This window comes from Falco biarmicus, chromosome 4 (genome assembly GCF_023638135.1).
Source record: "Falco biarmicus isolate bFalBia1 chromosome 4, bFalBia1.pri, whole genome shotgun sequence".
NCBI classification, from domain to species: Eukaryota; Metazoa; Chordata; class Aves; order Falconiformes; family Falconidae; genus Falco; species Falco biarmicus.
The window spans coordinates 23,755,764-23,780,351 of NC_079291.1; the positions used below are offsets into that span (position 1 = coordinate 23,755,764).

The following is a 24,588-nucleotide window of genomic DNA, read 5'->3' on the forward strand; positions in this document are numbered from 1 at the left end:
TCCTGCAACACTGGCCGCTCTTGGAACAGCTTGGCAACTTCATAATGCTACGTGACAACATGGCTTTTTCTCCTCCTTTAAAATCTCGCTTTACTTTCTAATCTGTGTTTGTGAACAGAAAGTCCTGGTTTCACATTAGAAGAGAAAACAGCTTAATATTCTCCTCCTGCCTGATCTGCCCATAGAGGTACTCCTGAACAGGCTGTGAGAATGGCCCAGTGACCTGATAGCCAAGTTACGGGGCAGGCAGAGAAAAAGGGAAGCAGAACCGGGGTTAGAAAGCAGCAGTCACCAAACCAAGGTGACCAGGCTGACTGTGGGACAAGTCTCTAAAGCAGGAGATGTGAAGTTGTTCTGAAGACATATCCTGCTGATGACAGGTGGCATAGCAGATATGCATCCCAGATGTGACAGGAAATGCACGCTTTCCTTGCTCTTTTCCATGCTATCTCATGAGCACTCAATTAAGTGCTCTCTCTCTGTGAAGCATGATGCCAGGGAGATGCAATCGATATTTAGAATCACAGAATCATTTAGGTTGGAAAAGACCTTTGAGATCTTCAAGTCCAACCGTTTAACCCAGCACTGCCAAGCCCACCACTAAACTGTGTCCCTAAACACCTCATCTACAGGTTTTACAAACGCCTCCAGGGATGGTGACTCAGCCCCCTCCCTGGGCAGCTTGTTCAAATAACTGACCACCCTTGCAGTGGAGAATTTTTTCCTCATATCCAATCTAAACCTCCCCCGGTGCAACTTGAGGCTGTTTCCTCTTGTGCAGGTGCTTGTGACCTGGGAGCAGAGACCAACCCCATCTGCCTACAGCTCCTGTCAGGCAGCTGTAGGGAGTGATCAGGTGCCCCCTGAGCCCCCTCCTCTCCAGGCTACACAGCCTCAGCTCCCCCCTAAGCACCTCCCCAGCCTTGTTCCCCAACCCTGTTGCCCATCTCTGAACGTGCTCCAGCCCCTCAGTGTCCTTCTTGCAGTGAGGGGCCAAAACTGAACACAGTGCGGCCGCACCAGCGCCCAGTGCAGGGGGCCAATCACTGCCATGGCCCTGCTGGCCACACGGTTTCTGATACGAGCTGTGATGCTGTTGGTCACCCGGGCACACGGCTGGCCCATGCCCATCCACCTGTCAGCCACCCCCACCCCAGGCCTTCCCTGCTGGGCAGCTCCCCAGCCCCCTGCCCCAGCCCACAGCTGCCGGGGGCTGCGGTGCCCCCCAGACAGGGCCTGGCACAGAGCCGTGTTGCACCTCGATCACTTGGCCTTGGCCCATGGGCCCGGCGTGCCCAGATGCCCCTGCAGGGCCCTCTGCCTCCCAGCACATCCACACTCCCCCCCAGCTCGCTGTCACCAGCAAACTGACTGAAGATGCACTCGATCCCCTTGTCCAGATTGTCAGTAAAGATACTAAACAGGACAGGCCCCAGCATGGAGCCCTGGGGACACTGCTTGTGACCAGCACTGGTGGGATGTGACTCCATTCCCCACCGCTCTCTGGGCTCGGCCATCCAGCCAGTTTTTTACCCAGCACAGAGCACCCCCGGCCCAGCCATGAGCAGCCAGTTTCTCCAGGAGATCCTGTGGGAGATGGTGTCAAAGGCTTTGCTAAAGTCCAGGTAGACACCACCCAGAGCCTTTCCCTCACCTGTAGAGGAGTGAAGGCAGTGGGCTGATTGACATGGATGATGTGCAGCTGTAGCTCGCCCCCACAAAGTGGTTAAATAGTCCTGGATGAAGGGAGAACCTGTATGAATGAGGAGCCTGGAGGAGGAGGAAACCCCAGTGTAACAGACACAAAGAGGAGGGTGGTCTGGCCTTAGGAGGATGGAGAAACAGCTTGGACAGTAGAATCTGACTAATGGTAAAGCCTTTTTGCTAGGTTGCTTGTGCTGTGACAATTGATGCCTCATGTGAGGCAAACTGGCTTGGACCCAAAATGCAATGCTCACCCACTAAGCAGGTCACCTGGTCAGAGGAGGAGGTTGTGTTAGCCAAGCAGGACCTGCCTTTCCTAAACCTGTGCTGGCTGGGCCTGATGAGCTGCTTGTCCTGTCCGTGTCAAGTGATGGCATTCAGGATAATCTCTCCATAACCTTCCCTAGCACTGAGGTGCCTGTAGTTCCCCAGATCCCCCTGTTCCTGCCCTTCTTGTAGATGGGTGTAACATTAGACAACCTCCAGGCAATTGGGACCTCCCCAATTAGCCAGGACTGCTGATAAATGGTGGAAGATAGCTTGGTGAACGCTTCTGCCACCTCCCTCAGGTGGATCCCATGCAGTCCCATAGACTTGTGTGTTTAAGGGGAGCAGCGGGTCACTGACCTTTTCACAAACCATTTCAAAGAGCAAGTTGGTTGGGTTCACATGAACCTAGATGAGAGAAGAAGGGTAGGCAATGGAGGGGAAACTCAGTTAATTCCAATTACTCATTTCCTTATGCATATGTTTTTAATTCATGTCAGCATCCCAACCCCTCCTCCTTCATTTGAAAGTGCTGCCTTTACATGTAGTTTCAGAGAAAAAGAATAGGGGCTTCTAAAGTAGGGATTTTGTCTTACAAAAATATATTAGCAATGAAATAAAGTAGTACTAGGGCTATGTGCTAGAATGAATATGCTGCGAAACAACAGCATCCCAGAAAGCTGTTACATTGCTAAGACAGAGCAGGAAAAGTGCCTTCACACTATAGCCTGCCTCTTGCAGGAGCGTAATTTGTGCATGTGTGTAATAGAGATTCCCTTGCTGCTTCTACTTTTTTAGTTTATAAGGAGAAAACAGTAAATGTCCTTAAACCATGTTGCATTCAAATATTAATCCTCTCAGACAAGCATGGCAGTGCTTCTCATGCTAGACCTGGGCCGAGCCACCCCAAGACCATTTTGCCTTTGCCAGTGAAGACAAGGAGAGCTCTTATCACACAGTTACAGAGCAGTCTTTGAGTATTTGGGTACAGGAATGCAACATGTTTTCCTAAATCACAGCAAATTATTTTTATTCCTATTGAAGTATTGGTACAGTGCTAAAATTTATTTTATGAGGTTTTTAAACAAAGAAAAATTTCTGACTCAGTGGCAACATTTTTACAACATGCTATAAGGACTTATATCAATTCCATAACTTTCTAAGTGCAAAATTCAGCCTGCCAAACTCTTTCCTGGCAGAAATGCTGATAGTTTGGATATGATCATTCATCATAGTATAATGATTATAGATAAAATATTATAATTATAACCCAGCCAGAGTTATGTGACTCTTTGCTTTATAGAGATCTTTAAATGATGGGGCATTACAAGGATGTTTTCGGTCAGCCAAAAGCATCCCGCATCTATTTAAATGGCAGCTGTATCTTTTCTAGCAGCTGCCTGGTTTTTTTCCTTTGTGTTTTTTTTTTTTGTGAGCCCAGGCAGAGGTGTATGGACAGGGACCCCAGAATCACTGAGGCCATCCCCTCACCCCTGGTGAGGACCTCTGCAGGCATCCTTTCCAGGAACAGGGTTCATCACAAAAGATTTCTGTTTTTTTTTTCTAGCCAGCCAATGCTCCTGCCCTCCAAAGTTCCCTGCAATTCATCAACAGTTGCATACCACAGAACAGTCACTTTTTTTCTGTTTAGGCATGAGATGAGTCTGAAATGTGATACTTCGAATCTCAGCTAGACATGATCTTGCTTAACAGGCTGTGCTTCCCCTTGTACCCATTGCCTTATTGTGACTGCCTGGTGCTAAATGTCATGTCTTGTCTCCCTGGGGGCAGGGCGCTTTTGGCTTCCAGAAGATGGCTGGAAACCCCCCTTTTCAGTACCAAAGTCACACTTTCCGGTGACCTCGGTGACGGAAGGGCTGGAGTTAGTACACTTGCAGCTAGGCTCCTTCTATCTTCTGTGCCCTTCTCAGCCTCCCCACACAGTTGCTGGCTGTGGCACACACCAGTGAACTCCTGAGGCAATTTGAGATGTTCAAGCATTTGTTGTTCCACTCCTTTAAGCGTCCAGGGGCAGTGCTTTCCTGTTCAAGGTCCATGGTACTGCATGCTAAAGTCTGTGGGCTCCCAGCCAGGGGAGCACTACTCCCTGCAGCATGTGGCCATGGTGGGGGCATCAGAATGGTTCCTCTACTGAACAGTGCTCTATAACATCAAAAAGCCTTCACCGTCCTGGGTCATCTGCACTACACATTGCTTGTTGTGGTAACAGCAGACATTTTAATTCCATGAATGAGTGGGGATCCACCGCTTACCTGCAAAGCAAAATAGGCAAAAGAAACTGTGAGAGTCAGGAAGCAACAGCACAGCTTGCAAAGTCCGTATGTAGCCATTGGCCTAGAGCCCTTGGGAGCAATGTCATTAAATCTTCACTATGTTTCAACATTAAATCTCCACTGAGAGGAACACTCATTAACACTGAGAGGTTAATTCATCAAAAGCCTAAATAAATGAACAAAGAACATCTTCCAGATCTAACTGTGCCAGTGAACAATGTTACTCCCAAGAGCAATGCCATTGTTTTCTGCCAGAACTCCTGGCAAAGCTGTTTGAGTGAGACCACCAACACCTACTTACTCACCAAGACTGTACACGACAAGGCTTACTGTTTCAGCTGCTCCAGCTAATGCAGGTTTGTTGTTTTTTGTTTTTTTTTTTTAATTAAACTGGCTGACCAAAGGGGGTGGTATCCCCTTTGATAGCCATGTGAAACCCGCTGCGATGGGTGCGCAGGGGTTGTGTTTATTGACAGCCTCAGTTCATGGCTGGTGCCCAGGGAAGCAAAGAGGGTTCAGATGAAGAGGTGTCCTGTCCGCAGCTAAGGCAGTAGCTTGGGGCACAGCAGCAAATGAACTTGTGCTGGGCTTGTGTGATGGGCTGGGAAGATCAACAGCCCCCCTGAGCGCAGTGTCCCCCCAGCAGCAGGCAGGGCAAGCCTCTGCACACATGCTATCCTGGACAAGCAGCTGGTGGCTGCTGGCCTTCACAGAAATGAGGCATGGGAAAGAGTTAAGAACAATGCCTGCTTTTCTGTGCACCTATAATTAAGGTTAAACTATAGAACTAGAGGAGTTCTCACTGTAGTTTTTCTATTAAAATTGTCTTTTTAGCTCAGTATTTTTAATAGACAATGGAAAAAATAGTGTCAGAAATATTCAATCTGGTACCAAGACTATTTTAAGTCACTTCATGTGTTTTAGTGCACAAAGGTTGCATGAATGTTATTAAATCAAATGATGTCATAGCAGTACAGCTATGTGCATTCTTAAGTATTTTCATGATGACAGCCTAACGATCCATTGCATATAGCCAATCACAATAATTTAACAGAAAGGATCTAATGCAAAAATTGGCCACTTCGCCAGAGGGGAAGAAAAAAGTATACCAGCAATTTCTGTAAGAGTTTTTACTGCTCTGGATTTAGTTATAGTATATAAACACTACTATACCTCTATTATCTTGATGTTCTAATTATTGTTTTAAGATTATCAATCAGTATACTAAATGTTAGTACACTACTAATGCTAATAAATACATCAATTGACCAATTCCACATTCAGAGATAGAACAATACAATCATACTTTGTCCAAAAGGTGGAGCCAGTGACACTGAGGTCCCAGCTGGGTGGCCGTGTGATTTGGCATCCCAGTCCCTTGGGCAGCCGGGGCACTCTGACTCCCCAGGCATCACCATAGCCTCGTACGAAAGGTGCAGCTTCATTACAATGACTTTTTCCCTGTTTGTCTAATAAACGGTGGAAAACCTGCTTTAAAGTATGTGTACATTGACGTACACGATGTAGCCTGTCTCTTTAGCTGGCTAAATCAGATCCGATTCTTAATATATATTTTCTAAATGCACAAAGCATGTGACTAAATATGTGTAGGCAGCCTGAGTCATGCCCTTTATAGCAGAAAGTTAGGTAAAATGGCATCCAGTTTGAAGTTAATTATATATGTTTGTGTGTTGTTGTATATGTTAACTGCAAGTCGTACTAATCCTTATTTCCTCTTGTATTCTGCATCTTACTTGAGTCACTTTCATCGCCTGTAGAGACAAATGTAATCTGAGCAATTAACTAATGATGGCACGATCTTAAACTCAGGACTAACATAGGTTTAAGCATAGGATGAAAGAGGGATTAAGACTTCAGCATGTTTGTCCTTCAGCTAAATTACTTTTGCCTGAAAAGCTCCTCCTGTTTGGATTTTAAAGACATATCCTCTGATATGATAAGACTCCAGCTCTCCTAAACATCCCTCAGGTCTCTCCCTGTCATGCTCTCCAGGCTGAGGCCTGGCCTGAGCATGTTACCACAAAGATCAAGCTGGAGGGAGGCCATGGGCAGCCACTGGCCCCACCAAGGCCAGTAATGCATTTCAGTATTTTCAGGGACTATAAGAAGCTTTGAAAAACAGCTGTTGGAAAGGAAAGGAGATTAGGATGGGTGCAATCCTGAAAGCCAGCAAAGGAATTCCATTTGTGGTGGATATTAGTAGGAACAGAATAATAAGAAAACAAAAAAGTGCTACATAAGAATTTAAATAGAATGTAGGAGTGCTATCAATGAGACTGGTATAGGGAGGTGCAACATATAATACCATACAAAGAGTGTATTTCCTTCCCCACTGCTCAGTTCATTCCAATACATCTAGGGAAGGTACTTGATTTATATTTGATTGGCTACCTACACCTATTTATATATCTTGATTTTTAAAAGCGGTAGAGGTGTCACTTGAAATCCTTCTGTCTCCACCTGTCCCATAAAGGTGGGCAGTGCAGACTGAATACCCTATCCTTACTTAACTTTGGCTCTTAGACAGCTTTTCCTGCCTGGAAGCTCTCCTTTCAATAAATAAGTAAAACATATCTTTGAATATCCTCTAGGTTACTCAAGCAACAGAAGGTGAGAAGAGCAGTGTGGATGCTAGTGCTAAAGAAAGCAGCCTTGTGGAGTACAGGCAGCCAGCATGCCGTGATTGTGGTGAAATGAGGCCGTTTGATAGCCTCAATGAAGGAACCAATGAATTTCCCAGTAGATTTTAGGACTGGCATCTTACATTATTTCAAACTCAAAAATGCCTTGCATCCACACAAAAAAGTTTCCGTGCCACTGCAAGCTTAAACCCCAGGAGTCCTGGACTCATGTGCAACATCTAACTCCACATGAACACAAGGAGTATTCAAAACTCCTGGTCAAAGCAGGGTTGACTGGCTCTGTAGGCTCTGCCAGAACTGTAAAGTGCTAATACATCTGTCTCATTAGTGATCCCTAAAAAGACTCTCTGAAATTACTGCATCGCAAGTGATGGAGTACAGTAACAGGAGCATGCATTTTATATAAATAAGCAAGAAAAAGACCTCAGCATTAATACTTGAAGTTGTTAGAAGATGAGCAGTGGGTGATCACTGCAGAGAACCTTTCCTGGTTTTGGCATTTTTGCACCAGCCAAACTCAATATCAGACAATGCATATTAGCTATGTACACAAGTGTTGTTAGTGCTTGAAATGACTGCTTATACAGACAGACTTTTCATGCAACTGTATGGGGAGTATTTAAACTTAGCAGTCATGAAAGGGTTGTCAAGCATTGGAACAGGCTGCCAGGGAAGTGGCTGAGTTGCCATCCCTGGGGGTATTTAAAAGACCTGTAGGTGTGGCACTTAAGGACATGATTTAGTGGTGGCTTAATGTTAACTGTTAGGTTAATGGTTTGACTTGATGATCTTAAGGGTCTATTCAAACCTAAATGTTTCTATGATTCTATGAAACTGAATGAGAATCAACAGAAACAATATGGCATCTCTATGCTGATGCACATAGACAGCTGAAACAACCTGAATTTCAGTGAGGAAAAAGAATCGAGGAAATAGGCAAGTTTGGAAAGGTAGAAGAACATCGCTAGGACATTGTTGAAAGTCTGCAGCCAGAATCTTGGTCTGTTCTCTAGGTGTAAAGAGAGGAGCTTTTTGACACAGGGAGCAGCACAGATTCTTACAGATGCAGAACTTTTCCATGTCCCTACTTCACAGAAAATAAGCAAGCAATTGTCTGAAAGACCATTCATGCCAAATGGTTTGTGGAAAGGAGTGTGTTACATATCTAATGCAAAAAAAAGATACATACTAAAATAATTATATAATACATAAACAATCTAGTAACAATTAAAATAAAATTAGTATGTATAATTAAAGGGTTAGTTGCACTGTGAAGACAAAATAGGAATCCATACATATTAGAGGTACTTGAAATTCACATATATTATGGGTGTTCAAAACCCAACTGCCAGATTTGTCTGCATTCCCCTTGAATGTATGAGGCTGAACAGAAATCATTGACTCCAGCATGTTTTCATTTTAGAGTGTAAGTATTCAATTCTGAACCTGTCTCAACTGTAAATGGTTACTGGGCACTCAAACTTGCACAGAAGAAATGAGGTAAAAAACACCTCTGCACTTTTGAAGACTTACCGAACTATCCCCTTTTTGCTTTGACTACTTTTTGTGTTTCCATTCCAGCTTGTGGTCTGTCTTGAGATTCCATGTCTGGCTGGAAATGAATCAAGCCTGTCAATATCCTTTTGACCACTTAATCAAGAGATTCGTCTTCCACAGCTCTTTCTTTGCCCCACTGCCTTTCCTGCTGATCTTCAGACTCCTATGGGGACATCCCAGGATGTCCAAGCGTCACCAAGAAGGGAGCAACTCTATAACTAGCTGCTTCTCCCAAAGTAGTGTACCCTGAGCCAGCATCAAATGGCAATTTCTAGCAGGAAAAGTGTTGCTGTTAATTATTTTTCTCTCCTCCACATAAGCAACTGCTTCCCTTCCCAACTGAGTAGAAAATAATCCCTTTTAACTCTCCTTTTTTTTTTTTTCCTTTTTTTTTTTTCCCCCTTGTGGAAACAGAGGTAAGTGCACTAGTAGTGATGTCCAAGAAGATTCAGATGATGTATCAGCATCGTCTCACACTAGTCCTCTTCCATGCTTTTACAAAGCTGCTGCTGGTTGTAAATATTAGCAAGTGGCATGTAACAAGCATTGTTTGTGATAACCGAGAACAAACCTGAATTCCTGTATCCCATTCTAATTCATGGCATGCATTTGATATCATTTGATATAATTTGATGTAATTTAATTAAGGTTCTGACTTTGTTCCAAAGTTTAGACTGGTAACAGAGTAACACACTGAGCAGATGCACTGATCCTGCATGCTCCAGCAACATACCTCCCACATAACTTCCATTACACAGGGTAGTGGAACTTTTGCTGAGTGGGAATGCAAAAAGACTTCCTGTGTAACAGATGAAGTTGAGTGAACCTGAGAATGGTAAACATGTTTAAGATTATACTGTACAGGAAGCTCAACCAACACAAAATGCTAAATGAAGAACTAAATCGTAAATTGTCCTTCTTCCTGGTACACACGCATTAAGTTAGCTTCAAGGAGGTGCAGCTGTCTGAACAAGTCTTCAGGCTACCTCTTTCCACAGTTAGATGCTTCTGCCATCTATTTCTTACTTGGTGCTGTTGGAGGGAAGGTGATTCTGCATCATACATCTGCAAGCAGGCTCTAACTAAGCAGTCCTTCCAGAAGCCATTTCAGCTTCCAGAGGGTGCTATTAACTGCTGCTTGGAACAGTCTGTTGGTTATTGCACACAGTTATAGGAGAAAGGCTTGCCTTTCAGACTTATCCAGTTATTCATTAGCATAAAAAATTAATTTCAGTATCCCAAGAACTGTGTGTGAATTTCCAAATTGCATTCAGGAAAGATAGTAGATCATAGAATAAATACAATGAATACTGGAAAAAGCTTCCTAGAAAGGTGGTCATCTCCCAGTCCTGTCAGTGTTTAAGAGGCCTTTGGAGAATGGTCTTAACAATATGATTTAACTTCTGGTCAGCCCTGGAGTGGTTAGGTAGTTGGACTCAATTTGAAATGACATGGGGTCTATAAGCTAAATCTATGCATTGAGTTACACTTGAAAAATGCACTGATAGCCAGGGCATTTTAAGACCATGCTTTCCTCTTTGCAAAGGGCCCCACAAGAAAATGCATATGCTGATGCAACACATCCTGAAATAATTTGCTATAGCTGTACTGATTGCATTCCCATACTGTAGGGCAACACATGCTATCCCATAAATTGGGCCCTACCGTTAGAAAGGATGTTAAGGTACTCGAATACGTCCAGAGGAGGGCAACGAAGCTGGGGAAGGGGCTGGAAGGCATGTCCTATAAGGAGCATTTGAGGACTGCAGGTTTGTCCAGTTTGGAGAAGAGGAGGCTGAGGGGCGATCCCATCGCTCTCTACAGCTCCCTGAGGAGGGGACATGGAGAGGGAGGGGCTGAGCTCCTCCTGCCGGTACCCAGCGCCAGGGTGTGTGGGAATGGCTTGAAGCTGCCTCCATGAGAAAGGTTCACACATGACGTGAGGAAATATGTCTTTACTGAGAGGGTGACCAAACCCTGGAACAGGCTTCCTGGAGAGGAGGCTGATGTCTCATGCCTGTCAGCATTTAAGGGACATTTGGAGAATGCTCTTAATAATAACCTCTTGAGTTTTCATCAGCCCTGAAGTTGTCAGACAGTTGGACTAAATGGACATGCATGATTCCAGTGCTTCTATTCTGTTCTACTCTATTCCATTCCATTCCTTCTATTCTATTCTATTCTGAGTCCATACATATGCCAGAGGTTGATCTAGCCAGCTTCAGTCTGACTTAGGAAAGCTAACTACAGTGCTTAGGCAGGATATCATTTTATGTATCTGTTCTCTGCCCCTGTGCTAGATTCATCTCAGTGTTCGGGAATTACTGCCAAACTGGAAGCACTGGTTTTGACAAATGAACAGCTTCCTAGGAATAGTTTAAGGTTCCTCTCTTTTCTCAGTTCGAGTTATAACAATGCTTGAAAAAGCTGCATTCTGATGAGTTCTAACTCGGATTCCCTCTGGTGTGAATTGGTGTTTGGGAGTTGAACACTCCAACATAGCACATTCACAATGACTGCAAGCTCCCAACCCACCCCCACCTAACCTGGTTTAGCCACATATTAAAACAAACACACATGCCAATAAAATGCATCACCAACAAAAACTTTATTGAACTATATGAAAAGCCAGGCAATAAAAAAATATAACTGAATAATGTGTAGCAGTATCCATACATGAGTTCAGAGGGGTAAGATTTATAAAACACAGAAGTGACCCTTTCTGAAGATTTTTTTTTTAAATTCTTTGGTCTCTATTAATTGCCATTAATGCAGGTTTATCTTCTTAAAAGATGTGTTTCATGGCTATTTTCTGTGATTGTCCCCTTAAAGATGACCTAGCAAAGCAGCTTCAGGCATTTTGTAAGGGCTTGCTTTTCATTATTCTTTTCTGTGTATTAGCTGCTGTTTCTCAAAAAGAGGCAGTTTTTACAGTTCCTTATGTAAGATTATTGCTCTCTATATATTTTGATTTCTGGCACATAGCCTGGCCACTTCAAAACCATCTTCCTGAGCTCCTTCTCTCCCTGTTGTTCTCAAGGTTTTGAACTTACCGTTCTCATGAGATTCCATTTGCAGGGAGACCAAGTAATTTTTTTGTAGCATTGTGCATTTGTCTAATCATTGCAGGAAAGAACAGGATATCTTGTGGTTTCCAAAGTGCATATGATTAGCTTTCCTTGCACTTTATAGCTACTATAATTACAGCAGCTGACAGTTTGTCTAACCCCACATGTGGGTCTTTAGTGAGCATCTCATGTACTTCAGTGGAGAAAATGACACAGTAATAGTCTGTCTCCAATGCTCAAGCACTGAAGGTCTCTTACCTCAAAACTTGCTGAGGAGGGTGGGAGGCAAAGCTTCTCTCTCCCATCATAAATCCAAATTACTTAAAGTTAGGGTAGGAAATAAAAAAAAACCAACTTGATCCTTCCATTGTCCACTGGAAAACAGAAAAGACAGTGTGCTTGCTTTCTGAAGTACCCCTAGAAAGTACTATCAATTTATTTTGTGCATTTTCTCTCTTCTTTAAATGTCATTCATTCAGAGAAGAAATCTGGATTCTCTTTTCCTCTTTAGCACTTTAAAAAGTCTTCACAGGTGTTCAGAGTTTAGTAGTTTCATCTTTCCTGTTGCTCGAGAACTAATACAAAAATAGTATCTTTCTAGTCTGTTATGCAATATACATGGCTTTAGGGGCACTGCAGCTTTGCCACACTAAATAGTTTCAGGAAAAGGTCTTAAATTTAGCTCCACTTAAATTAAATTTTTCTGTTGTTTTCTAGGGACGATAGATTTTTTTTCACGTACTGTAATACATCCTCATTTTCTTCTCCAAGAAGCCAGAGTGTGTGAATACTCTAAAAGTGCACTAAACTGTCTAGCAGTACTAGTATGTTTATCATTCCTTCACAGAGCGCGTTTCTCATCCTAAGCACTTCATTTTATATTTCATGGCAGCAAGAATTTTAAATAATAAGCAGAGTCATACAAATATGCAGTATATTTAATTTAGAAGGATCAGTTTTTAAAATAATAGTTTTTTAAAAGCTATGCCATGCTTTTCTTTTATCTGTAACTTTCTGTCCAGTTAAAAATGCAAGGTTCTTTTCCCCTGACTCTATTTTTACATATTTTGCCCAATCTGTTCTTTCTAAGAGAAGCCACTTTTATCTTAAGCAGATATCCAAATTAGAGTCTGAAATTAAAAATGCAGGAAGTACACATGCATACAACTGCTAACCTCGTGTTTGTGCCTCGTGAATAATGCTAAGCATGCTCTTTTCAGGAACAGAGTGCCTAGTCTTTCTTAGATGACATGGTATGTTAGTCACATTTGTTTTGCTGTGATTCCTGAGTGAGCAACAGGTTGTTCAGTATAAAGACATCACAGGATAACAAGGGGCCTTTGCACCACGTGGCCGTATTCATAAAGGCATTTAGGTGCCTACTGAGATTTAAACTAAATAAACCGGGCAGCAAACTCCAATGAAATCAACTCACCTGAGCACAGCTTTAGAGGTGCTGAGCTCAGATTCTGACAGTCTGAAACACAGGATCTACCTTCCCAGCCCTGAGGATTCCTCCAACTCACATCCACGGGAGGGAGGTCACAACTCAGCCCTTAGCATGTCCTCCATGCAGGCATTTGAGTTAGAACAAATCTATTTAATATCAGTAATCAGCTAGAGCATGAATAATGCTGATTAACATGGGTAGCCTCAGACTGACCCCCTTGGTCTGCAACTGCTCTGAACGGAGCCATTTGATGTCAGCCCAGCAAATACCACCTTCAGGTTGCCTGGCATTAATTTAGAGAATGACCCCACAGCAGTTTCACTAATCCGTCAAATTTATATGCTCAGGCATCACAAGAGCAGGTTCTGGGACTCTGAATTTTATCCTTAAGGCTGATTGTGAGCCAGCTGCTGTGAGGTGGGGTAACCAATACATCCTGAGAGGAACTTTGTAAATGTACGTGTACCATCCTGTGGCCCTTGTATGGAATGGCAGAGATGCACATGCTGTGACATGCATGTAATTGCTTGAGCTGCAAACTTCTCTATGGAATTGGAAAACTCTGAATGCCACCTTTCAAGGGACTTATATACTGGTGCCACTTTAAAATAAAGGGGAAACATGTTTAGTTTACTGGTTCATTTATGAAAAATATACAAACTGTCACCTTTTTTTTTTCCAGATGAGGTCTTCATCTCTTAATTTTGAACTGGATGTTGAAGCAGTCATTTCTACATAACAGCCTAAAGCAAGAGATCCTCTGTGAAGTTCTGATGCCTGTCCAAACCCCAAGCGCTGTTAAATGGAGATCACATTAGCTGTTTGTTTCACTGCTTATAACAGACTTCATGGTGCAGTCTCTCATGGTCCATGAGGCTTCTTACGGTGTATGCTGTGGTTCCTGCACTCTGAAAGTGGCAATGGCATTTGTGCAGCTCCTGGCGGGTTCTCTGGCCGCAGTGGCACAGCTGTAACCAAAGCTCCTAGGTAAGCTCCATTCCATTCACAGCAAGTTCAAGGTTTTTCGGTGAGGCCATGAAGGACTGCCAGCCAGAATGCTGCAACTTGCATTTCCTGAGGAAATCTGAAAGGTAGGAAAAGGTAAAGGAAAAAGTTCGCTGCTGCCATGACAGCCTCCTCTGAGAAGGGGCTTCAGCAGGGTGTTTACGATGCTCTTGTTTATGCACACCCCACGTGCATTCTTCAGTGCTCTGCTGAAAAACGAAGTACTTCTGCGTGCCGTATGTGTGCCTGAAACCCAGCGCACACAAACCTAGCAGATATTGACTGAAAACCATAAAAATCCGGCAAAATCTTACACAAATCAAAGTATAATATCCCCAGTATAGAAAGCAAGCACAGCTCGTCTTTCACATTTTTTTCCTACCGTTTTCCAGAAAACAATGAGTAAATGCAGGCTTCTTGAAAAGTAATATCACCAGTAGGAAAGTAAACCCTAGATTTTAAGCCCCTTTGCCTCATGTAAGTAGCAGGGGTGCTGGGATGGAGCCGTGGGGGGCAGCCGCCCGCGGGGGGGGGGCGGGGGGGGGGGGGAAAGGGGGGCAGCCGCGCAGGGCAGGCGTGGGGTCCCGCCGGCCAGAGGATGCTCGGCGGCATGTGGGAAATGCGCGGTGACATGTGGAATGTCCCCGGGAGCCCCGGGAGCCGGCCAATCCCTGGGCAGGGCGGGTTGGGCTGGGGGGCTGGGGGGCCGGCAGCCCCTGGCCAGCCAGCAGAAGGCGAGGCCGCTGCCCCCCCGGCTCAGAATGGGCTAGGGCGCCGCGCTGGGAGGGTGGGCTTTCCTCCAGCCCCCACGCAGCCCTGCTTGCGAGGACCCCGGGAGAAGATGCGAGGGGGTGGCTTCCCGTGCTGCGGAAGGAGCAGCAGCCGCGTCCCACCGGAGCCGAGCCCGCCGCAGGTACGGGGGGGTCCCGCCGCAGGTACGGGGTGTGTGTGTGTGTCCCGCCGCAGGTACGGGGGTGTCCCGCCGTAGGTACGGGGCGGGGGGGGGTCTCGCCGCAGGTACGGGGTTGGGGGGGGGAAGTCCCGCCGCGCCGCGGCCCCTGGGCAGCGGGGGCACCGCTGGGGTTCAGCCTGCTGCGGGCTGCGCCCCCCGCGCCCTCGCCCCCCAGCCCCCGAGCGACGGGCCGTCACCCCGCGCCCCGAGCCCCCCGCCGAGCCCCCTCCCGCAGGCCTGCGGGGCGCGCCTGGGCTGCTGCTGCGAAGGGCGACGGCGCTGCGAAGCGGTGCCGCTCGCTGCGGGTCCTGTGCCTGCGGGGACAGCTGCGGGGACAGAAGGTGGTGCGGAGCGAGGAAGGGGCTCTGGTTCGTTCTCTGCCAGCCACTGTGTCCTCAGAAGGCTCTGTGGCTCTCTGGTAGGGTTTTATTGGGAGAATCTTGTCGGAGCAGCCCTTTAAGCGACGCTGCTCGTCCCCGAGGTGCACGCCAGCCTGGTGGGGCGTGCGGGGGCACCGCAGCATCCTCCCCTCGGGCACAGCCCCTCCTGCCCTCTCTAGCCCGCGGTCACCTTCTGGAGTGGGGAGAAACGGGGGAACCATTTTCTTCAGTAATTTAGAATACGAGGCTTTACACCCTTTCTTGAAGTTTATTCTCGCTTCAGCTTTTAAAGTGCAGGGTATTAGGAAACAAATGCTGAAGGCAACACCTGCAACTGGAGTCGCATCACTGGAATACCTTCCATGTGCGTATGAGTATGTGTATAACACATATAGGATGTGTGTTTGTCTTTACAGAGTTTTTTAAATGGTATTTATAGTTATATCACCTTATGGTGAGTTGTACATGGGCATATGCACACTATGTCTTAATTAATTAAAATTAGTAGTCTTAAACTATTACAGCAGTTTCTCTCCTTGCCTGATATTCCATCTGCTGGTAACCCTCTTACAGAAAATAAAAATAAATTGTTACACGGGCGGTTTTCTGGGTGTATTTTGGGTATGTTTCTTTGGTTTTCACCTAAAAGTTAAATAAAATATTACTCTGTACAGCACAGATTCTATTTTTCTCTCTCCTTTTTCTCCTTTCTAAGAGTAAGCATCATTCACACATCTAACTAAACAGGATGCTTAGAAGTTATTATGATTAAAAACAGAGCTGGTGACATTTCAGAGATACACGTATTCTAGGAATACATAGCTGTTCATATGAAGTATGAATATATATGAAGTATTCTGATTTATAGGAACAAATCTTTATATAACGCAGTACTTTGCACAGTTTCAGCACTCCGAACCTGCCAACTCCACTGCTGTTATAATCAGTAATATTTGTTATAAGGAAATGACTCATTGCAACAAAATACAGAATCCTTTTTAATTAATTCTTTTTTTAATTATTATTTCTAAGGGTAACTATTTCTGAATTAGAAATGCTCCATGAGCATCCATGCCTGCAAGTAAAGCTTTGATTTTGTGCAGGTATTAAGTTTATTGCTTAAAATGTTGGGATCTTGAAGCAAAGTCCCTGGCATGAGTGGATTTATATAATCTATTGAATACTCCGCTCAAAAAGTGTACCCTATCCTTAACTGAATGACACATAATGTAAACCTGTCTCTGCCCACTTTGAATGGTGATGAAACAATGTGTTTCCATGAGCTGCACAAGTATTTCACTGTGCAACTCCAGGGAATGCTTTGGAGCACCATGCCTGGGATGGTAACTCACAAATTTCCCAACTTACTTTTTCTGATTAAAAATTAGAAAAATAATGTGAGAGGGATCTCATGTGCTGTAAGGATAAAGTGCAGGTAGATGCCAGACTTGTGGAATGAGCTCTTTGGAAAATTTCTATGGAATAAGGTACCATCTGAACAATGTGTTCTGTGAATTAGGGCAGGTATGGACTTAAGAGAAATCATAGTGTATTTTTTAAAAAAGCTACATTTTTTGGAGCTAATGATGTTTTGACTAATATAATTTTTGTGTATTTCTTCAATCTTTTTCCTCTCCGCCTGTTTAGTTTCTAATACAACAGGGTCTTCATCCAAGATAGTGACTCCTCTGCTGCACTCCTAATTAAAATGATCACGTGCTAATGAAAAAAAGAAGTGACAGCGGTTGAATTAGAGGTGGCTCATGATACATCAACTTAGATTTATTCTAAAAACAAGCATCAGATATCTATGTTCCAGAAAGTGTGCCATACACCTTAAAGGATGCTAGAGCTCTCCTCTTTGTCCATCAGACAGAAAAGCTGTGAGTTCAAAGCGTGTATTCACAGCTCCCAGTACAGCAGGTGGAAAGCATATGTATTTGTATCCCAGCTCAAAAAGCCAATGTTAATAGCAACTTTTTCTGCTCCTCACTTCTCCAGCTCATACCTTTAAAGGTCAGTGGAGTTTTGCCCTGAATCTGAACAAGATTTTATTCTTGATGCTATTTTGGAAAATAAAGTTGTACATTAATTTGAGTTTTCTGAGAAATTATGCTGCTAGCATCATCTTCATGAAACATTTTGAAGGTCTAAACAATGAATTTCACTGTCCACAATGCTGCTAGATTAAGGTTTCCCTTCTAAAGTCTTCTTACTTGCTATTAATTAAAAAAAAGATATTAGAAAGAAATGTTACTATTTGGAAAAAAGTAACAATACAAAAATTAAATTTTCAGATTGAGATTTTATGGACTACATAATGAATTCTTCTAGGTCTGTTACATTTATTCATTCTCGCGCACACTTTGATGAGCCCTGCTAACACTGGGGTTTGAGGTTTGTGAAAATAGTCACACTTTTTGCCTTTAATGTTATGCAGACTATGGTTCATAGCCAATCTCATTCTAGTATTGAAATGCATAGGAGTTTTCTAGGATATTTTCCATGTTGATGTTAAAAGTTACTTAAACACAGTAACATAAGCTTCCATTTCTTTATCCTTCAGAAAAATCAGCTGTACATTTCCACCTACTGATGGGGTGTATCTTGGGGCAAAACTTCAGTCTTTGCAGTTCCTTGGTGACCACACAATTTCACTAGCAAAGACTCAGTGCTTAACTAGCATAGGTGGCCATTCACTATTACTTCTCTTATTCATCAAATGAACAGTCCTGCTAAAGCTAGTTTGTTATGTGAGGTGTGAGGCAAGCTTTTTCTTTACATATTATGGGAATGACCTCATCGGTAATAATAAAAGAAGCATAAAAAAAGGCCCATGGCACTCAAAATACCCCAAAATGGCTTGTAACAGAGAGGACTCGGGAGGGAAAAAAAGCCACATTTTTTTTGTTGTAGAGGTCTGTGCCCATCTGTTGTCATTATTTTACAAAGTGATGGTGGGTTTCCTGAATCAACATTTTTTTTAAACACAACCTCATTAATCCTTTTGCATGCAAGTGTGCAAACATGTTCTGAGATGCTTCATTATTTTGTTTAATAAAAATTACATTCAGAATTAGATTCAAAGGCATGTGGGTTGTGTCTCCTCAGGGAAGCTTTGGCATTTCCCAGGACCCTTCCTGGGATGCCTGGCTGTCCCCACTTAAAGGCTCGCAAGGCGTAACGGCTGCAGCCTGTGATTAAATTTCTTTTGCATTTCTTTTCCATTTCTATGGCACCTCCTGACTTCTTGGCTCAAGACTCTTCATGTTAATAACAACATTTTGTGGTAACTTCTTGACTTTTTTAGTACTACTTGAGTTGTGCACTTAAGAAAGCAGGTGCTGGAGTCCACTATATTCTTTGATATCCTCACTACAGTTGCTGTGGCTAGCTGCACATGTGTAAACCCAACGACAGCAACTGAACTGCAGTCTTGCTTCAATGGGATATACTGCGAAAAAGAAAACTATTCAGTGATGCATGAGAATAAGTGATGTTGAATTTATAAGGCTTGGCACTGGGAAAGGCGGTTCTTCGGTTACAAACTGTGCACATGCGGGATAAAATCACTGTTCCAATCATGAACATGAAATCCCACAGCATTTTTATTTACTTTCCAAAATTCAACTGTATTTTTAAGAAGGTGTCTCAAATTGCAGCATGCACCGTACTTGGTCTGATGTAGCCTCCTGAGGCCTTTGTGCCCTTTTATTTCAGGAAACTAGCATTTTGAATTGGTGCAGCTGTTGTTGCCTGGGTGGTTTATTTATCCACCGTCTCAGCTGCTGCCTCATTTTGGGACAAAGGAGGTGTTCCTAAAAATCATAATTTTACATGTAATAATGTACATGTAATGTGCTATTATAAATGCATATATTGGATCCGGCACTCAGTTTGCAGGTACCTGCATAGCTGCCTCCTGTTGGGTTTTGTGCTAAGGTCAATGTGTTCTCTGAAATTTAACAATGTGGTTATGAACCAGGCAGGCTAATGGGGATAATTCTTACCTCGCTGTAATGCCTTATTAAAGCCTCGAAGAGAGGTCAGTGGGAGGCATGACTTACTTCAAACAAGTCATTCCTAAAGCCATAAATTGGTAAGTCTTTAAAAGTGCAGGTTTTCATGCTGTAATTAAGGTGATTTTAATACTGGGTTCCTGTCCATGGCTAATTTCCCTCTTTGCAAGAGTCCCTCAGAATAGTGCCTTTACAAAAGGTCTTCAGTGCAGCTTGAGTAACAAACTGGCTTTGCATGGCTTCCGCAACAGAACTTAAAGTTTACTTTTTAATTACAGCTGCTTGCCCATCATTAAAAATAACATCAACAAAAAAGCCATAATTGGCAGGAACTGTTGGAAGTTCAAAAAGGACAATCCTGTTACAGGTAGAATTGCTGAATCTGTCAGCCACATCGTGTTCCAGAGGGAAGCCCTGTTCTCCCTGGATATTTTGCTGTAAATACAAATAGTAATCCTTTCTTATCACTGCACCTGTTATCCTCTAAAGTCTTTCCTGTCTTTGTTAAGTCGCAGAACTTAAGTTGTTCCCAGAACTTGAAGTTCTTCATGACCCTGCCCTTTTGATTGTGTTGATCCCATCATGGTGATACCGTGACTGCCAGTGATTCTCTTGAACTCTTGGTGGGATTTATGTGATCCTTTTGCTAACTCTTTGAAAAAAAAGGATGTTTGTGATCTGTAGGGCTCTAGGAAAAGATCTTGAGTAACTTTGAAAAAGCAGATAGAACAAACCAACTTTTTTTCATGTAGTGATAAAGAAAAAGATGGTAAGCCAGTGCTTCCATATCTTGTGTTTTGGTTTGGGGTTTTTTTTCTTTAAAATTTAAGAACAGTAGTACTGTTTCCCCATATTGACTGCTCCTATTATCAAAAAGAGATTAATGCTAAAACTGTTTCAGAGTTTCCTTCTTCTATTGTGTCTTGATAATAAACTTCATGTACCCCTTTGCTCAGTTAAAGTGCGGTAACAGTATGTTCTGCAATTATCAGCATGGAAGATACAGTAAGATTAAGTGAGAATCACCAGGAAAACTATGGGTGACTATGAAACTGAACATCTGAAATAAAACTTGAGGACATTGATATTGCTACAACATAGTGAATCCAACTGAAAAGATGGCCTAGTTTGAAGAAGAGCAAATAATGACTGCAGGGTCATCCTTTTGTACAAGGGGGTTTGCATCGCTGTCTTGCAAGCTGAAGCTTCTCTGGGTGGAGAAATATAGCCATTAATGATTTTCAGATCAAAATCAGTAGCAAGACAAGCAATTTATTTATCTGCTGAACCTGGGATAGGCTTAAATCTGACAGTCAGCCTGTTGGATGCCAATCTCTGATGTGACAAAGATGAACTGATGCATTAAGCATTCAGGCATAGATGTGCTAACACAGAGAATGACTAGTGCTCTTACAAAAAAATACGATCTGGTGTGCTGCACAGAAGCATTCCAGCCAGAAGCTGTAAGGCCTGTTTTGTCCACCTATATAATAATTTTACTCTCTTCTAAATTTTATTCTTTTTTAAAATTTCTATTAACTGGTCTTCAAGCCCTACCACAATTCATAGAATCATAGAGTCATTTAAGTTGGAAAAGATCCTTATGATCACTGAGTCCAACCATTAACCCAACACTGCCAAGCCCACCACTAACCCATGTCCCTAAGTGCCACATCTACACGTCCTTTAAATCCCTCCAAGGATGGTGACTCCACCACCGCCCTGGGCAGCCTGTTCCAATGCCTGACGACCCTTGCAGGGAAGAAATTTTTCCTCACACCCAATGTAACCCTCCCCTGGTGCAACTTGAGGCCATTTCCTCTCTTCCTATCACTTGCTATGTGGGAAAAGAGACCAGCCACCACCTGTCTACACCCTCCTTTCAGGCAGCTGTAGAAAGTGGTAAGATCTCCCCTCAGCCTTCTCCTCTCCAGGCTGAGCCCCCCCAGTGCCCTCAGCTGCCCCCAATCAGGCTGGTGCCCCAGCCCCTTCCCCAGCCCTCTGCCTGGCTCTGGACACGCTCCAGCCCCTCAGTGTCCCTCTTGTGAGGGGCCCAACACTGAACCCAGGGCTCGAGGTGCGGCCTCACCAGTGCCGGGCACAGGGGGACAATCACTGCCCTGGCCCTGCTGGCCACACAGTTTCTGATACAAGCCAGGCTGCTGTTGGCCTCCTTGGCCACCTGGGCACACTGCTGGCTCATGCCCAGGTGACCGTCAGCCACCCCCCAGGCCCTTCCCCGCCAGGCAGCTCCCAGCCCCCTGTGGTGTGACCCACAGACAGGGCCCGGCACTGAGCCCAACAGATTCAACAGAATCTCATACAATTGGCCTCAGCCCATCGGCCCAGCGGGCCCAGACCCCTCTGCAGAGGGATCCGTCCAGCAGATCAACGCTCCCACTCAACACGGTGTCATCTGCAAACTGACTGACGGTGCGCTCCATCCCCTCCTCCAGATCATTGATGAAGATATTGAACAGGACGGGCCCCAGCACGGAGCCCTGGGGACACTGCTTGTGACCAGCACCGGTGGGATGTGACTCCATTCCCCACTGCTCTCTGGGCTCGGCCATCCAGCCAGTTTTTTACCCAGCACAGAGCACCCCCGGCCCAGCCATGAGCAGCCAGTTTCTCCAGGAGATGCTGTGGGAGATGGTGTCAAAGGCTTTGCTAAAGTCCAGGTAGACACCACCCAGAGCCTTTCCCTCACCTGTAGAGGAGTGAAGGCAGTGGGCTGATTGACATGGATGATGTGCAGCTGCAGCTTGTTCCTGCTAAGTAGTTAAATAGCCCTGACAGAGGAGGAACAGTGTGGTATGATCTCTGGAGGAAGGAGAAACAGTATGGACCAGTAGATTCTGACCGATAGTAAAAGCCTTATTGCAGCCTGATAGCTTGTTTGTGCTGCAGCAATTGGTGCCCTGTGTGAGGCTGACTGAGTTGGGCACCAGTTGTTGTACTTGGAGCCCAGTGCAGCTGAGACCAGTGGGAGAACCTGTGACCCATAACAGGCACTGTGAGAGGTGAGCTGTTGACAACTAATTGACATGGGTTATATCAATATTTGTTGTCTATCTTAAGTCAAATTGCAACTATCACCCACAGCCTTTCCCTCATCCAGTAAGTGGGTCACCTGGTCATAGAAGTTCAGTGAAGTGCCCTTCATAAACCCATGCTGGCTGGGCCTGATGACCTGCTTGCCCTGTCTGTGCCAAGTGACAGCATTCAGGATGATCTGCTCCATAACCTTCCCTTGCTCCTTCTGGCCCTTCTTGTCGATGGGCTTCACAATGGCCAACCTCCAGGCAACTGGGACCTCCCTGGTTAGCCAGGACTGCTGATAAATGATGGAAAGTGGCTCAGTGAGCATCTCCACCAGCTGCCTCAGCACCCTTGGGTGGATCCCATCTGGCTCCATAGACTTGTGTTTGTCTAAGTGTTGTAGCAGATCACTGACCATTTCTTGTTGGATTATGGGGGCTTCATTCTGCTCCCTGTTCCTGTCTTCCAGCTCAGGGGGCTGGGTACCCTGAGAACAATTGGTCTTAGTGTTAAAGACTGAGGCAAAGAAGGCATTAAGTACCTCAGCCTTTTCTTCATCCTTTGTCACTGTTTCCTCCCTGCATCAGTAAAAGATGGAGATTTTCCTTAGCCTTCCTTTTTTTTGCTAATGTATTTATGGAAACATTTAAAATTTTTTTTACTGCAGTAGCCAAATTAAGTTCTCATGACATCTTTGTAGTCCTCCTGAGTTGCCTGTCCCTTCTTCCCAAGGTTATAAACTCTCCTTTTTTCCTGCGTTCCAGCCAAAGCTCTCTGTTCAGCCAGGCCAGTCTTCCCCACTGGCTCGCTTTTTGGCACATGCTCCTGCACCTTTAAGATTTCCCTCTTGAAGACTGTCCAGCCTTCCTGGACTTCTTTGCCCTTCAGGACTGGCACCCAAGGGACTTTGTCAACCAAATCTCTAAATAGGCTGAAGTCTGCCCTCGGGAAGTCCAAGGTCACAGTTCTGCCAACCACCCTCCCTACTTCCCTGAGAATCAAAAACTCTGCCACTTCATGATTGCTGTCCCCAAGGTGGCCTCCAACCATCACATCACCCACAGGTCCTTCTCTGTTCACAAACAACAGGTCCAGCTGGTGCCTTCCCTAGCTGGCTCACTGACCAGCTGTGTCAGGAGATTATCTTCCACACGCTCCAGAAACCCCCTAGCCTGCTTCTTCTCCACTGTGTTGTATTTCCAGCAAGCATATCATAAGTTGAAAGATCCATGGGAGCAAGGGCTAGCAATAGTAACTTTTCCCAGCTGCCTATAGAATATTTCCTCTGCCTCTTCATTCTGGTTGGGTGGTCTATAACAGACTCCCACCATGATACCTGCCTTGTTGGCCTTTCCCCTGATTTGTACCCATAAACACTTGACCATTTAATTTCCTAACACATAGCTCTACCCCACCATCTCTCCTTCCTTGCCTATCCCTTCTGAAGAGTTTATAGCCACCCATTGCAGCACTCCAGTTGTGTGAGTCAACCCAAGGTGTTTCTGTGATTGCAATTATATCATAGTTTTCCAGCTACACAATGGCTTCCAACTCCTCTTGTTTGTTGCCCATGCTGTATGCACCGGTATAGATGCACCACAGATGGGCTGTTGGCCCTGCCACCTTTTTTAGGGGTGAAGCCCTAGTTCCTATGTGACTGTTCTCAGGTACTCCCATGGTTTCTAACGCATCAACAACCCTTGCGTGTTTGCTACCACATGACCTTCATCTCCTACACATCCTGAGATAGCTAAAGAGCATTCATTGCTGCTCTGGTTTGCTTGGCTTTTTACCCTGTTGCATTCAACTGCACATATGTCACCACTGTGGACCCCTTCCCCCAGGCTTGTCCATTTAAAGCTCACTTCACCAAGTTTCCTAGCCTGTTGGCAAAGATTCTTTTGTCCTTTGTAGTCAGGTGAATCCTGTCTCTCCTTAGTGGGTTATAGTCATAAGGAGTGTCTGACAGCCATGAAGGCCAAAACCCTGGCAACAGCAATAGCCACGTAGCCAAGTGTTGATTTGCATGGTGTGGCTGTTCCTACCTGCAGTCTTTCCTCTAACTGGTAAAGTAGAGGAAAAGAGAATGTAGGCACCAATCCCCTTCAATCACACCCCAGAGTTTTGTAGCCTTGCTTGATCCTGCACCAGAACCCCTGGGTTCTGGCTTGCTCTGTCATCTGTGCC

General features: G+C 44.6%; 1 protein-coding gene across 4 annotated transcripts in view; it reads left to right on the forward strand.

Annotated features, from left to right (window-relative positions):
* The first annotated feature begins 14,834 nt into the window (after positions 1-14,834).
* The window catches only part of TNS3 (tensin 3), a 281,293-nt gene continuing 271,539 nt past the window's right edge, over positions 14,835-24,588 (forward strand). For all 4 annotated transcript variants that reach the window (XM_056338690.1, XM_056338693.1, XM_056338703.1 and 1 more), the window contains exon 1: positions 14,835-14,921. In XM_056338690.1, the coding sequence (XP_056194665.1) occupies positions 14,850-14,921 (72 nt within the window). In that variant the 5' untranslated portion in view covers positions 14,835-14,849. The remainder of the gene's footprint in view (positions 14,922-24,588) is intronic.